Source organism: Bos mutus, chromosome 23, assembly GCF_027580195.1.
Source record: "Bos mutus isolate GX-2022 chromosome 23, NWIPB_WYAK_1.1, whole genome shotgun sequence".
In the NCBI taxonomy this organism is placed as follows: Eukaryota; Metazoa; Chordata; class Mammalia; order Artiodactyla; family Bovidae; genus Bos; species Bos mutus.
The window spans coordinates 30576665-30592390 of NC_091639.1; the positions used below are offsets into that span (position 1 = coordinate 30576665).

At 43.0% G+C, this 15726-nt stretch overlaps 1 protein-coding gene across 1 annotated transcript in view; it reads left to right on the plus strand.

Annotated features, from left to right (window-relative positions):
- Positions 1 to 499: 499 nt before the first annotated feature.
- Positions 500 to 15726, plus strand: part of CLIC5 (chloride intracellular channel 5) — a 172695-nt gene continuing 157468 nt past the window's right edge. The window contains exon 1 of the mRNA XM_070360715.1: positions 500 to 1256. Coding sequence (XP_070216816.1) covers positions 639 to 1256 — 618 coding nt within the window. The 5' untranslated portion in view covers positions 500 to 638. The remainder of the gene's footprint in view (positions 1257 to 15726) is intronic.

Genomic DNA, 15726 nt, shown 5'->3' on the forward strand with positions numbered 1-15726 from the left:
GACCATAGAACAGAGCACTTATCTTCTTTTCCTTCTGCCATTGAATCACCTCATGGTGTTTCCAGATAAGAAATATAAATGGCATGCATTACCTAACTGGAACATGTACGGCTCATTTATCACAGGGCATCAATGCTCAAACAGTTGTTTTGAGCAACAAATTCAGCTCTTCACGGATGAGTTATGATTGCACAGAATTGTTTTCCACCGAACAGCAGGGACTTCTTGAATGTTGTCAGCATTTGGAGGTAGTTGGAAGAAGGAGCCCTATTTAATGACAAATGGCTAACTATTCAGAATTTCAATGTGTACTGGGAAGATAATTCAACCTCTAGTTGATCCAAAGAATCTTGGAGCTGCTGGCAATGACAAAAACCACAGTCTGCTTGAAAATACCCTCAGGCATGAAGGAGTTAACTGACTGTGTAAGCTTTATCTTATGTCCAATGGACTTGTGGTTTGCCGACTAAAGTCTCCGGTAAATGATTGTTAGAGACCTGTCACTGATAGCTGTGGCTGGTTGCTGTGTTTCAAAAGCCTGTTGATTCCTCTGCAAGGCGGTGCAGCATCCTCTAGCCCTTTCCTCATCTCAGACCTACTCGGGTCTGCTTGCGAAAGGATCTATCAGATCAATAAACATGAATGACGAAAACTACAGCACCACCATCTACAACAGAGTCCAAACAGAGAGGGTGTATGAGGATTCAGACCCAGCAGAAAACGGAGGTCCCCTTTACGATGAAGTCCATGAAGATGTGAGGAGGGAAGACAACTTATATGTCAATGAGCTGGAAAACCAAGAATATGACTCTGTGGCCGTGTACCCTGTTGGGCGTCAGGGGAGAACCTCGGCCTCTTTACAGCCAGAAACAGGAGAATACGTCCTGCCTGATGAACCATATTCTAAGGCTCAGGACCCCCACCCAGGGGAACCCACAGAGGACGAGGACATCTCCTTGGAAGAATTGCTCTCACCAACCAAGGACCAGGAGTCTGACTCAGAGGAGCCCCAGGTGTCTGACCCAGAGGAGCCCCAGGGGTCTGACCCAGAGGAGCCCCAGGGGCCTGACCCAGAGGAGCCCCAGGAGAATGGAAGCGAGATGGAGGCAGACCTGCCTTCTCCTTCGAGCTTCACCATCCAGAATAGCAGAGCCTTCTCCACCCGCGAGATCTCCCCTACCAGCTATTCCGCTGACGATGTTTCAGAAGGAAACGAGTCGGCTTCCGCAAGCCCCGAGATTAACCTCTTTGTGAAGGTAAGGAATGCCCTGAGACAGGCACAGCTGCACATGCAGATGGCCTGACCGGTGCTTTATTTTGCTCTGAGAGACCAGAGAAAGATGCATGGTGTCATGGTCCTTGGATGTCAGTGTCTATTCAAGAGTAGGGCTGATGAAATGAGTCATTCCACGGTTTACCCAGAACAGCTCAAAATTACAAGAATTGGAAAGTCCATTTAAAGTGTGTGTCTTGTGATCACTTCTCTGTATCACGGGCAAAGCATTTTTTCAGAGATGCCTTTTGAGGGTACTTCCCTGGTGGTCCAAGGGTTGGGACCCCACCCTTCCGCGGCAGGGGGCATGGATTCGATCCCAGGTTGGGGAACTACTACCCTACATGCCGTGGGACTTGGCCAAAAAATAAATTAAAATGTTAAAAATGGATGCCAGAAAACATCCATGATGAGCAAAAAATCAAAACTGAAAAAAAAAGTTCGCTTATGAGTGAACAGAAATTGTTGCTCAAATCCTTTCCTTTGTGTCAAGTACCATTTTCCTGTCTGGTTAAATTTCCTTCATCAACGTGATTTTGTAAAACAAAACTACGGTTTGTGAAAGTCAAGACTACAGTCAGGCACCAGTGTTTCCTCCTGAGTGTTTCTAAGTTCACAGATGCTGCTGCTGCTAAGTCGCTTCAGTCGTGTCCGACTCTGTGCGACCCCATAGATGGCAGCCCACCAGGCTCCCCCGTCCCTGGGATTCTCCAGGCAAGAACACTGGAGTGGGTTGCCATTTCCTTCTCCAGTTCACAGATAGTACTTCATATACATGGTCAATAAATGTTACCTCTGTTACTCAGTTTGCCCTTTTGACACCAATATAACTAAAATATCTGATGAGATAAAACGATTTCACTAGTAGTAAGACACTTAGTGTCAGTGTTAATGTTTAACCCTTGGGATATTTAAACAAAGAACTTTGATGATCTTTGTGTTAGACTGATAATCTAATAAAGATTGCAGTTATGAATATTATCAAGACATAAAAAGCATTTCAGGGCTAAACAGCTCATCTTTATGGATCAAGATGATTTTTCCCCCAACCTCCCCCCACCCAAATTCATACTGACACAGTTCTTTAATGTGAAGACAACATATTTGCAAATCCTGCTACTCCTGGCTAACAAAATTGATTACTCTATGAACCTATGAAAACCCCAGTTTACACTCATTTCTCCCCTTTCTGGTTTCGAATTAACTCCTCTAATGAAATGCATTAATTATATGTATTGCTAATTTAATGTATAATTATTTCCTACTCTGTATTTTTTCCTAGTTGTTTTTGGTGTATAAATTGTGTCTCTTTTATTCGGCCACACAGGTCCTTTTTCAAAAGCACCAAGCAGAGTGTTCGATTTGTATTTAAGTACCTGGCAAACCTTGCCTGGGATTGTGTTGAGCATTTGGGAGGGAGATGGGTCTGTAGACAGAGCCCTTTCTGTCAAGAAATAACAATGGGATACTTGAGACAGACTTGGCAAGTTGTGAATTTTTATGAAATAGAGGAGGTGAGCAAGTAAAGTGCTGTGGGTATCCTGGGAGCACCCGAGGGTGTACGAAAGAGTCAAGAGAGGCTCTACGGAGGAGGCAAAGTTCAAACAGGGGCATTCAAGTCGCCTTCCATCCTTTATATCCACTTACCATTTTGTTAGTTTCAAAAAAGAAAAACGCAACCTTTCAAAAGTGAGGACTGGGTTTATTTTCCTCAAGACTGAGGCATCCATGTAACTCCCTGCAACCATCAGCATCCTGAATCATTGTTGTCCTGATCATTGAAGATGAACTACCATTGTCGTGATCACCATCATTCCAGGCACATCAGACCATTATTTGTATATTTGGCAAAGTGTTGATTTCATCAGAAATTAGCCTGCCACCGTGGTTGAACCAAACAGAAGAAGGAGGAAATAGAAATATTGGCATCTCCAACTGGTGCCAGCCACAGGAAAAACTATTTGATAGTAACAAATGGTTTCTAAGTTCTTAAGATCCGTAGTTCCCTAAAGCAAATATTGGATCTAATTAACTCTAAGTTTGCTAAGAGGTCATACAATACAAAATCAACCTCAGCTCCTATGTGTGAACTCCTTTTAAGAGATGATACTCAGCATCATTCAGTGAGAAGGACTGGCTTAATCTCAGCTTCTCAACCCCCACCCCAGCCCACTGCAGTTCTTTATTCCTTGGAAAGTGGAAATGCATAACATGAGGACAAGGGACTGGTCCTGCCCAGGAATGGAGGGCATAAGGGTGACCAGCTCAAGCTCCATGCTCCTCCCAGCTCCAAGGAGTGGGTGCTGGAACCCCTGCATTGGATGGGGATCACCATTTTCCTAGTGGGCTTGTTGCTGGGGTTCTGGGGTTGATCTCCTCCTGGGCTGCTTTGGGCTGGACCATTTGGGCTGCTGATGTTCCGTTAATGTTCCAGCTACTGTGAACCCAAAAGGCTTTTCCCCCTCTTTTGACTCCCTGTGTGAATTATTCTCGGACTTCCCAGGTGGCTCGGTGGTAAAGAATACACCTGCCGATGCCGGAGACGTGGGTTCCATCCCTGTGTCAGAAAGACACCTTGGAGAAGGAAACAGCAACCCACTCCAGTGTTCTTGCCTAGGAAATCCCATGGACAAAGTCTAAGCCTGGTGGGCTACAGTCCATGGGGTCGCAAAGAGTCGCTTAGCAACTGAACAGCTTGGGCTGCAGCTGTACCAGCACTCATTTGTGTGTGTTTCCACCTGTCTGGACACATCAGAGAAAATGGAATGCAAGTTAATAACTGTGTGTTCAACCAGCCTCGTATTGAGGCTCAGCCACTTCCGGGTGTTGATCAATTAATTAAAATACGTCATTTATTTATTCATTCAACAGATAGTTATTGGGCCGGGTTCTGGGTGTACAACAGGGAAGAAAACAAAGTCCAGGCTCCCCTGCGCTTTGCTTCGTAGCAGGAGAGACAACAGATGGACACATAGAGAAGTAAATGTAAAACATGCCCGGTGGTGCCAGTGCTGTAGAGAAACACAAAACAGAATACCGGGTGTGTTAACTTCCTGCGGCTGCCCTAACAAACGGCTGGAAACACAGTGGCTCCAAACCACATGGGTTTATTCTCCAGCATTCTGGAGATCAGAATCGGGAGTGAGTCTTGCGGGGCTGAAACAAGGAGTCATCAGAGCTGTGTTCCTTTTGGAGATTCCAGGGAGAGTTTGTTCCCATCGACCTCCCCACCACCCAACCTCCTTCCCCCTCTACCCGCCACCCACCCTTGCTCCTAGAGAGGGCTTCCCTGGTGGCTCAGTGGTAAAGAATCTTCCTGCAATGCAGAGATGGAGAAGATGTGGGTTTGACCCATGGGTCCGGAAGATCCCTTGGAGGAGGAAATGGCAACCCACCCCAGTATTCTTGCCTGGAAAATCCCAAGGACAGAAGAGCCAGGTAGACTACAATCCACGGGGTCACAAAGAGTCCAACAGGACTGAGGATCTGAGCACAGCACAGTACTCTTCCAGGGGCAGTGTTCATTTTTCACTCGTGGCCCATGTCACATCTCCGGCCACGCTGTGCAGCATGCAGATTCTTAGTTCCCTGACCACAGATGGAACCTGCGCCCCTTGCAATGGAAGCATGGAGTCCCCAGCTTCCCTTGCCTTCTAATCTGACTCCTCTGGCACCTCTTATAAGGAAAATTGTTAGTTTGGGCCCGCAGGATAATCCAGGAAAATCTCCTCATATGAAGATCCTTTAATTAATCACTTTTGCTAAGTCCCTTTTGTTATAGAAGTTTCTGGGAATTAGAACATGGGCGTGTTTGGGAGCTGTTGTTCAGCTTCCCACAGTGGGACCATGAATGATGCTGAGTAGGGGAGGGAGGAGGCGGTGTGGCCGGGGTTGGGTGAGCGAAGGAGGAAAAGAGAGGTGGGGTGGGCACAGGTCACCTCCAGGCCTGATGAGCCATAGAAAGAACTTTCACTTTTACTCTGAGTGATAAGTGCAGGGGACGGGGTGGGGAAGGGGGTTGTCATCAAAAGGTTCTGCAAGGAACATTCTGACTGCCTCTTCAATGATAGACTAGAGCAGAGAGAGGAGGGATTCCCTGGTGGCTCAGAGGTTAAAGCGTCTGCCTACAATGCGGGAGACCTGAGTTCTATCCCTGGGTCACGAAGAGCAGAGAAAGAGTAGAGGCAGGGAGGACAGGCTGGAGGCAGTTGGAAATCTAGACAAGGAAAGATGGTGGATTGGACAATGCTCACAGCAGGGCAGGGCTGAGATGGTTGGGAAGAGAGAGCCCAGAGGTTTTGCTGGCAGGTCTCACTTGCAGCATGAAAAAAGGAAGGCGCCAAGGCTGACCCTAGAGCCACTGGGTGAATGGGGATGCTATTTCCATTTCACCTGTGAACTCCTCCTCCAGGAACATGTGATCTAGAAAATGTGGATCATGCAGTATTCCATATATTCCTCCCTCACTTCCTCCCTCCTTCCCTTTCTTCCGATCTCCCTCCCGCCTTCCTTCCTATATTTACAACATACTGCATGCCAGACACTGGATATAAGAGATGAAAACAGCACATCCCGAGTGCAACTCTCTGTTCCCAGGGGAAGACAGAGAAATACAATTCTTTTTTTTTTTCCTGGTCTGGACAACTCAGCATGTGGGACTTTAGTCCCTTGAACAGGGACAGAACTCCTGCCCCCTGCAGAGTAAGCCTGGAGTCTTAAAACAATGGACCATCAAGGAAGTCCAGAGAAATACAGTTCTTGAAAATAAGAGGAAAGAAATAATTTCTTCGTGGTCACTGACTGAGATCCAGTGAAAGAAAGGTCTCTAGTGAGAGCTGCAATCCATGTCATAGGCAATTAAGAGAGACTGTCAGTTCAGAATTTGCTGATAGGATTATAAGAATTGTCTGCTGCTTTCTGATAAAATTAAAAGACCTCATAGACATTGTCTTAACTGTGTGTGTGTGTGTGTGTGTGTGTGAAAGAGAAAGAAATAGAGGGACAAGAGGGACAGACGGGGGGAGGGAGGAAAGAGATATAGATGGAGATAAGAGATAGACAGGAAGATGGAGAAGGAAAGAGAGAGAAAAAAAATTATGGTATTTAATGCAAAAGAAAAAAAAAGTATTCTGATTATGACAGTTGCAAAGAAAAAGGATACAAATGAACACCATTTGTCCTGCACACTATTGATGTCGTTATCATGGAAGGCAGTATATATGTGTGTGTATGTACATATATATATGTTGTAGAGCAGGTTTTGAAGTCAGGTTGCGTAATTTGAACCCTGGCTTAGCAAATTAATTTCTGTTAGGTTATCAGTTTTCTTTTTGGTAAAATCGATGTCATAACGTTATGTTCCTAATAGAGTAGTTATGAAGATTGAATAAGGGAATCCGTGTAAATCACTTAGAATACTATCTGACGTATAGTAAATACTCTATATTTTAGTTCAGTTCAGTTCAGTCACTCAGTTGTGTCCGACTCTTTGTGACCTCATGAACCACAGCACGCCCGGCCTCCCTGTCCATCACCAACTCCCGGAGTCCACCCAAACCCATGTCCACTGAGTCGGTGATGCCATCCAACCATCTCATCCTCTGTCGTCCCCTTCTTCTCCTGCCCTCAATCTTTTGCAGCATCAGGGTCTTTGGCTACCAGCTCTTCACATCAGGTGGTCAAAGTATTGGAGTTTCAGCTTCAACATCAGTCCTTCCAATGAACACCCAGGACTGATCTCCTTTAGAATGGACTGGTTGCCAGAGTTATTATCATTTATTGTGATGAATTTGAACCATCATAAAATAATAACTTTTATTTTAGGCACAAAGCCTTGTAGTTAGTAGACATCATAAATACTCTGTTTGCTGATCTTAAGGTGACAGTCTAATATTGTGGAAAGAGTACTGGTCAGGAAATTCTAACACTTTTTGGTCAATGATTCACTATAAAGCATTCCTGGGCCCCAGTTTCCTCACCTCTGAAATGCAGGCCCTTCCAGCTCGTACAGTCTTTGACCAGGACATGTGGCTCCAGCTCTGTATCAGCATCACGTGTCTGGCACATGTGTTATCCTCTCAAGGAGACTGTTTGATAATGATTAGGATCTCCCGATTTGGGTGTGACTGGGAGGGCCAGCAAGAAATCAACATGCCTTTTCAGTCAGCTCACGCGAAGTCTGTTCCTTGGAAAGTGCGTCCTCAGGGTCTGTCTTTGACGAGGCTCTCTCAGGGTCCCCATGCAGGGTTGCATGTCCTGTGCACGGAGCAAAGTTGGGGAGCACCATTCACATAAAATGGTAATGGTGTCCTTCTGGAGTCAGGCAACATACAGGCCCTAGTAAATGTTTCTTAAACTGTAGCCTGGTATCCAGAATATTCAACCTAATCCACGGGCTGTTAGAATACTGTAATTAGGATAAAAAGTATTCGGCAGTATTTCTATTTGAGGTAACCTAGTTTTCTTCAATGTTATTTTATGTATTTCTATGTATTTCATCATGTGCACAGTGTATTCTTGTAGTAGCATACTATAATTATACTACTATAATTATAGTTACTATAATTTGTAAATGAATAAATGCACATACACTGTGGATAAATGGTTAAGTTCTGCATTGATAGATTCGCTCAGTTTTTACAATCTTTTGGACTCACAGGGTTTCCTGTCTTTTCTGTCACTGTCTGGGGTTTGAGACTCTTTCCTCGGCCAAGATCGGGGAGAATAGTTCCCCTCACCTCCCGGTTCCTTCCTGGCAGTTTTCATAAGCAACACACTGAGTCCATTTGCCTTGGAGGCAAACAAAAATTCCCCGTCAGAGTCGAGGAATTTAGAAATCCCACTGAGGAAATGAGGGACATGCAGCTGGATTTGCTTACTGAGATGTGACTCAGGTGAGGTGCCATGGGGATGTGTCGGGCCATGGACTCCGCAGACACAAGGGCACAGCAGATACACACGTGTGTGCGAGGAGGTCTGTGAGGCTGGAGTGGAGGGAAGATGCCCATCGAGGCAGCACAGATGCTGAGGTTGAAGAACCAGGAGTACCCTCTTTTCATTGTTTAATTGTATCTTTTATTCTCCTTCTGTCTTGTTGTTTGTTTGCCTCATTGGAGTGTAGTTGACTTACAATGCATTAGTTTCAGGTATGCAGCCAAGTGATTCATATATATCTAGTTTTTTTCCAGATTCTTTTCCCTTATAAGCTACTACAACATATTAGCATGGTCTTACATGGCACATGGAGCAGCTTGGATTTTATCCTGAAGGCAACTGAAAGTAGCATGATATTGGAGGAGAATACCATGAGCAAAGCAATGTTCAGGGTGATGGATAAGCAAACTAAAAACCATTTCCACTTAACCGTGTAGGACAGGACCAAACAAACATCTACCAAGTTTCATTTCAAAGATTAGGTGAAACTTTTAAATGTAAATATATTGTGTACAATGACTGTCTTCTTTTTTAGTTATTTATTCATTCAGCTGAGAGTCTGGGTCTATCCAAATATTTATATCCTTGATTTCATCCAGTTGAATTTCTGAGAAAAGCGACCAAGCGTGTTGCTGATTTATGTATTATCTAAATGTGTATCTTGGTACTTTATGTTTTGTTAGGGGGAAGTATAACATGGATTCAGCACAAAGTTTTGATTGATGTTGTTTTAGTATAGTTTGAAATTTAAAAAAAAAATGTGTTTGTGAGATCTGTCTTAGCCTGGCTGAACTACTCGGAAGTTTTATATTTAGAACACTGCAAGAGCCTTCCTGTTCACCACCCCTAGGGAGGGCCTGCTCTAATGTCAGTAATCAGGACCCATCAGATATGTCCTTTGAAACATCTGTGACAAAGTGCAAGTCTGAACCTGTTGCATGTACCCAGCTGTCCTTTTATGGAACCCTTGAAACATGAATATGGAACAAGGGGCAGGTTTGAATAAAGATGCCTATTCTTGTCACAACGTCTTCTTAATAAGAGTTCTGGGGACATGTGTTCTGGGGACATAAATCCTGGTCTTATTAAAAATCATCTTCTAGGTGGCCGTGGGAACTAGTTTCCTCTGTGAATCAATGGCATCAATCAAAGAGGGAACAGAATCCTAGTGCTATGACAGGAATATTGAAAACCAGAGGAGCTAAATAACTTACCCAAGCCTGATGGCAAATGAAGAGCAAAGCCAGGGCTTTGACCTCTGTCCTCCCTCACCCTCATCCAGAGCATTTCCTTCTTACCGGCGTTCCTAGCCTGGGGTGCTAGATGTTTTGAATATGCTGGAGGAGGTTCTGTTGTTCAGTTGCCGAGTCATGTCCAACTGTCCGTGACCCCATGGACTGCAGCACACCAGGCTCTCCTGTCCCTAACCATCTCCCAGAGTTTGACCAAGTTTGTGCCCATTGAATTGGTGAGGTGGCCCAGTTGGTAAAGAATCTGCCTACAGTGCAGGAGACCTAGGTTTGGCCCCTAGGTTGGGAAGATCCCCTGGAGAAGGGAATGGCTCCCCACTCCAGTACTCTTGCCTGGAGAATTCTACTGGCAGAGGAGCCTGGCAGGCTACAGTCCATGGAGTTGCAAAGAGTTGGACATGACTGAGCAACTAACACAGGGGGTTCAGGAGCATTCTAAAACTCCGTGCACATTTTTTTGTGAAAGGTGGTCTCAGGAGGGCCCCTTGATGTTGTCTGTCTCTGTGATGCATTCTGCTTCCCTGTCTGGGTCCTCACACCTTGTGTATCCATGTGGGAGGGGGAGAATGACTTTGAGTGGTACAGCTGACTCTGTCCATTCTGTGGAGTTGGCTTCTTGCTCTAAGCCTTTTATAATAGCGTCTCAAGAAATCATGGGACGAAACACTTGCTAAAGAGTCGTAAAGGTGCATTACCTGGGTCATCATAGAGGGATCATGTTAGCTCTGAAAAGGAAGGGGATGTGATATTCTGAAATAAATACCCCCAAATTAGAACCCACCTGTTTTCCAAGAAAAATTTTGGACATTTTTTTCTCCAAAGGGACTGCAAAGTTAATGGCAGTCCCCGCATCCACACCTCATCCCACCACCTTGTGAGCCGTGTCACCAATTGTATGAACTAAAACTTCTGAGTAACTGAGGTTTCTGCTTCTTTACCACCCAACAGTCCAGTCAATTTCACTGCCTAATTGTTCTCTCCTCTCCATCGTGGCCACCACTGGCCACGGTCATCTTGGCCACAGTTATTCAACTGGTCACTCTGCCTCCAGACCCATCTTCCTCCTAAGAAGCCCTGCACGGTCATCAACCTTCTTTTTGGTCCAACTCTCACATCCATACATGACCACAGGAAAAACCATAGCCTTGACTAGATGGACCTTTGTTGGCAAAGGTCTCTGCTTTTGAATATGCTATCTAGGTTGGTCATAACTTTCCTTCCAAGGAGTAAGCGTCTTTTCATTTCATGGCTGCAGTCACCATCTGCAGTGATTTTGGAGCCCCCAAAATAAAGTCTGACAGTGTTTCCACTGTTTCCCCATCTATTTCCCATGAAGTGATGGGACCGGATGCCATGATCTTCGTTTTCTGAATGTTGAGCTTTAAGCCAACTTTTTCACTCTCCGCTTTCACCTTCATCAAGAGGCTTTTTAGTTCCTCTGCACTTTCTGCCATAAGGGTGGTGTCATCTACATATCTGAGGTTATTGATATTTTTCCCGGCAATCTTGATTCCAGCTTGTGTTTCTTCCAGTCCAGCGTTTCTCATGATGTACTCTGCATAGAAGTTAAATAAACAGGGTGACAATATACAGGTGACAATAAACAACATACTCCTTTTCCTATTTGGAACCAGTCTGTTGTTCCATGCCCAGTTCTGACTGTTGCTTCCTGACCTGCATACAGATTTCAAAAGAGGGAGGTCAAGTGGTCTGGTATTCCCATCTCTTTCAGAATTTCCCACAGTTTATTGTGATCCACACAGTCAAAGGCTTTGGCATAGTCAATAAAGCAGAAATAGATGTTTTTCTAGAACTCTCTTGCTTTTTCCATGATCCAGCGGATGTTGGCAATTTGATCTCTGGTTCCTCTGCCTTTTCTAAAACCAGCTTGAACATCAGGAAGTTCACGGTTCATGTATTGCTGAAGCCTGGCTTGGAGAATTTTGAGCATTACTTTACTAGCATGTGAGATGAGTGCAACTGTGCGGTAGTTTGAGCATTCTTTGACATTGTCTTTCTTTGGGATTGGAATGAAAACTGACCTTTTCCAGTCCTGTGGCCACTGCTGAGTTTTCCACATTTGCTGGCATGTTGAGTGCAGCACTTTCACAGCATCATCTTTCAAAATTTGAAATAGCTCAACTGGAATTCCATCACCTCCACTAGCTTTGTTCATAGTGATGCTTTCTAAGGCCCACTTGACTTCACATTCTAGGATGTCTGGCTCTAGATCAGTGATCACATCATTCGTGATTATCTGGGTCGTGAAGATCTTTTTTGTACAGTTCTTCTGTGTATTCTTGCCACCTCTTCTTAATATCTTCTGCTTCTGTTAGGTCCATACCATTTCTGTGCTTTATCGAGCCCATCTTTGCATGAAATGTTCCTTTGGTATCTCTGATTTTCTTGAAGAGATCTCTAGTCTTTCCCATTCTGTTGTTTTCCTCTATTTCTTTGCATTGATCACTGAGGAAGGCTTTCTTATCTCTTCTTGCTATTCTTTGGAACTCTGTATTCAGATGCTTATATCTTTCCTTTTCTCCTTTGCTTTTTGCTTCTTTTCACAGCTACTTGTAAAGCCTCCCCAGACAGCCATTTTGCTTTTTTGCATTTCTTTTCCATGGGGATGGTCTTGATCCCTGTCTCCTGTACACTGATCCCATTAGGATCACCCTAATGATCACGTTTCGACTGGATTACTTCAGTAAAGACTCTGTCTCCAATATGGTCCCATTCTGAGGCCCTGGGGATTAGGATTCAACATACGAATGTTAGGGAGACGTAATTCAACCCAAAACAATGTGATAATTATCTTTTTACCTCTCTCTCTCACATAGCAACAGGACTTTGATTCAACTCACGTTGAACAGTAACAGGTTTTGGAGCCCAGCTGACTCTTCTCCCCTTTTGAATACATTTACCATTTGCACAGTGCTTCCCAGGTGGCGCTAGTGGTAAAGAACCCACCTGCCAATGCCGGAGACATAGAGATGCTGGATCTCTTTGATACCTGGGTGCGGAAGATCCCCTGGAGGACAGCATGGCAACCCACTCCAGTATTCTTGCCTGGAGAATCCCGTGAACAGAGATGCCTGGAGGGCAATGGTCTTTAGGGTCTCGAAGAGTCATACATGACTGAGTGACTTAGTGCACACACACACACACACACACACAATTTGCGTGGTTCAAAATTTGAAAGGTATAAAAGATAGTCCCTCTTCTACCTCACTCCCTCAGGCATTCCATTTCCATTTTCTGAGGTGATTTATTCTATTGTGTTTATTCTATTCTTCTATGCTTCCTGAAACATTTTACACAATCCTGTCAAATATATGTATGTTCATATATTTGAAATTATCTTTTTTTTTCTTTTGTTTAGTACAGATGGTACTATACTATATATCCTAGCATGGACCTTCCTTTTTTGAGTGTCGATTTTGTTGGGACATAATTTACATATACTAAATTCAGCAATTTTAAGTGCACTCGTCTTTGAATTTTGAACAAATATATACAGTTGTATAACAGTCATCACAATCATGATAAGGAATATCTCCATGATCTAAGAAAATTCCCTCTTGACCCTTTGCTATGGGGCCCCTCCCAGCCACGCCCTGAATCCTGGAAACCACACATCTTTCTATCATCATAGTTTTGCCTTTTCAAAAGCATTGTATAAATTGAATTAATCTCTGTAACCTTTTGTGTGTGGTTTCTTTCACTTAGCATAATGTTTCTGAATTCACCCATATCAGTACATACATCAGTAGGTGGTTTCTTTTTATTGCTAAGTAATATTCCACTGTGTGACCGTACCACAATTTGTTCATTCATTCAGCAGTTGACGAATACTTGGGTTCTTTCCCAGGTTTTGACTATTATTAATAAAATGGCTATAAGTGTCCACATATAAGCTTTTGTGTTGATTGTGTTTTCATTTCTCTTGGTCAAATACCTAAGGGTGGAATTATTGGGGCATATGGTCAGTGAATGTTTAACCTTATTTAAAAAATCTTTCAAGTTCTTTGCAAGGTGGCTGGGAAAATTTATGAAAGATTTCTAATTTCTTCTTTTCCAGGACTTGGTATTGTCAATCTTTTAAGTTGTAGGTGTACTGATAAATGTATAGTGATCTTTCATGGCAGCTTTGATTTACTTTATTTTTAATGACTTATGATATTAAACATCTTTTCATGTGATTATTAGCCATTGTTGCATCTTCTCTGATGAAGTATCTGTTCAAATATTTTGCTTATTATTGTTATTTTAGCATTGTTATATTAATATTATTGAATTTTAAGAGTTTCTGATATAGTCAAAATACAATTTCTTTATCAGATAAGTATTTTTCACATAGTTTAGAGAGGCTTTTCCTTTTCATAAGTGTGTTTTGAAGACTGAAGGTTGTGATTATGATGAAGTCCATGTATTGATTTCTTTCTTCTATGGTTTGTGCTTTTTCTGTTCTAAGAAATGTTTTTCTACTCCAAGGTCACAAAGATTTTCTCCTATATTTTCTTCTAGAAGTTTTTCAATTTGGGGTTTTATATTTGACTCTAAAATCCATTTTGAGCTAATTTTCCATCAGGTTAAAAATATGGATTGCATCTATCTACCTATGTATCTAGCTCTAATTCTATCACTGTCTCTCTCTCTGCACCTCCATCCTGTCTGTTATTTAGATCTGTGAATTCTAGCTGCCTTGACCTTCTGAAGTATCAGCCTCTGCTGTCTCCTCAACTCAGAGAGAGTCAGCCTGTATTGGGGCTCTATGTTACCTGTCTCCAGTGTCTGAAAACCATCACTCCACATAGTTTGTCTGCTCTACCTGTTGTTTAAAGAAAGTTTCTATTGTTAAATGGAAATCTGTTTCCTTTTCTTCCATCTTGTCCAAAATAGAGATTGTCAAAATTGATTTTAAGATCCTCATTTCACTTGAGTTGCTTCTCCTTTCTTTCAAATATTGGTCCCTTGAAGTCAAGTCTGAATTGGAGTTTGGAATATAGTCATAAAGTTCAACTAGATTAAAGTCTAATGATAATGGCATTAAAGTGATATTGTGGGAGTTAGCTATTGCAGATGGCCTTCAGTCAAAAGCTGCTTGCTGACCTTCCATCTTTCCATTTTCTTTTAAGACTATGTTGTTTTTATTTTGCACTTTAAGTTCTGAGTAATGAGGGGACAGGAAAATAGATGTCCCAGCTAATTATTCATCAACAAAAGTCAAAATACAATGCCATCTTCTCATCGTTTATCTTCTTACCATTCAAGCCTCTGGTGATTCCATGAGTTCCCTTGAAAACCTGGAGGAAAAGAGGACTTCACTACTATTAGAAGGGAATGCTATTTTTAAGCTGTCTTCCAATACCCAGGCCTGAAGAATCCAGGTTGATTTTGTGTATAAATTGTATTGTGTCCATAGGAAAATTCACTGACTGGCAGCTCTTCCACCAAATGACACGCCCTTAAAAATATGAGATGACTCCCTGTGAGTGGAACATGTTTTCAGCCCTGAAACCAAGTGTTCTGTGTAATCTTGTGAGGACAAAGATTAGAAACCTGGGCTTGAAGCCATGCCCCGTGTTTATGCTTTATGAGCAGAGCTCTCTGCATCCCTTCATGAGCCTGTGGGTTTGCAAAAGTGCCAGCTCCTCATTATTGCCCAGCTTGGTGCACAACAGTAACGCAGCAACAGCTTATAAACAAGAGGACACATTGTTTACGAAACCACTAATGTTCTGAGGTTTCAGTGATAACAATTGCAGGGTAAATATGTCAGGTGGTAATGAGTAACTGACATGCAGGCCTTTTGTTAACTGGAGTACAAACTGCATGTTTTTCCCATCTACAGAAGTATTTGTGTCCTGCTCTCTTATGGTGGCAAGAAAGGAAAGGATTTGGTGGATAGTCTTTTTGTATTTACAATAGCAACCCTCTGTTAACTGTCTCGGTTCTTCTAGAACTGTGCTGTTCAAAACACTAGCCATTAGCTCCCTGTGGCGTTTAAATTTAAATTAATTTAACTGAAAAAAAAAATCTTAAAAATTCAGTTCCTTAGTCATGCTATCCACATTTCAAGTGCCAGTCAGACATCTGTGGCTACTGGCCACTATATTGAAAAGTACACCTAGAGAATATTTCTAGCATCTCAGAAAGTTCTGTAAGACAGTACCACTGTAGGGTGATCTGGGCTCAGATGCAGCATGAAGACTCATCAGCTATGTGGTCACAGGCCCTGCTTTGGGTCTTTATTCCCTTGTCTAAAAATAA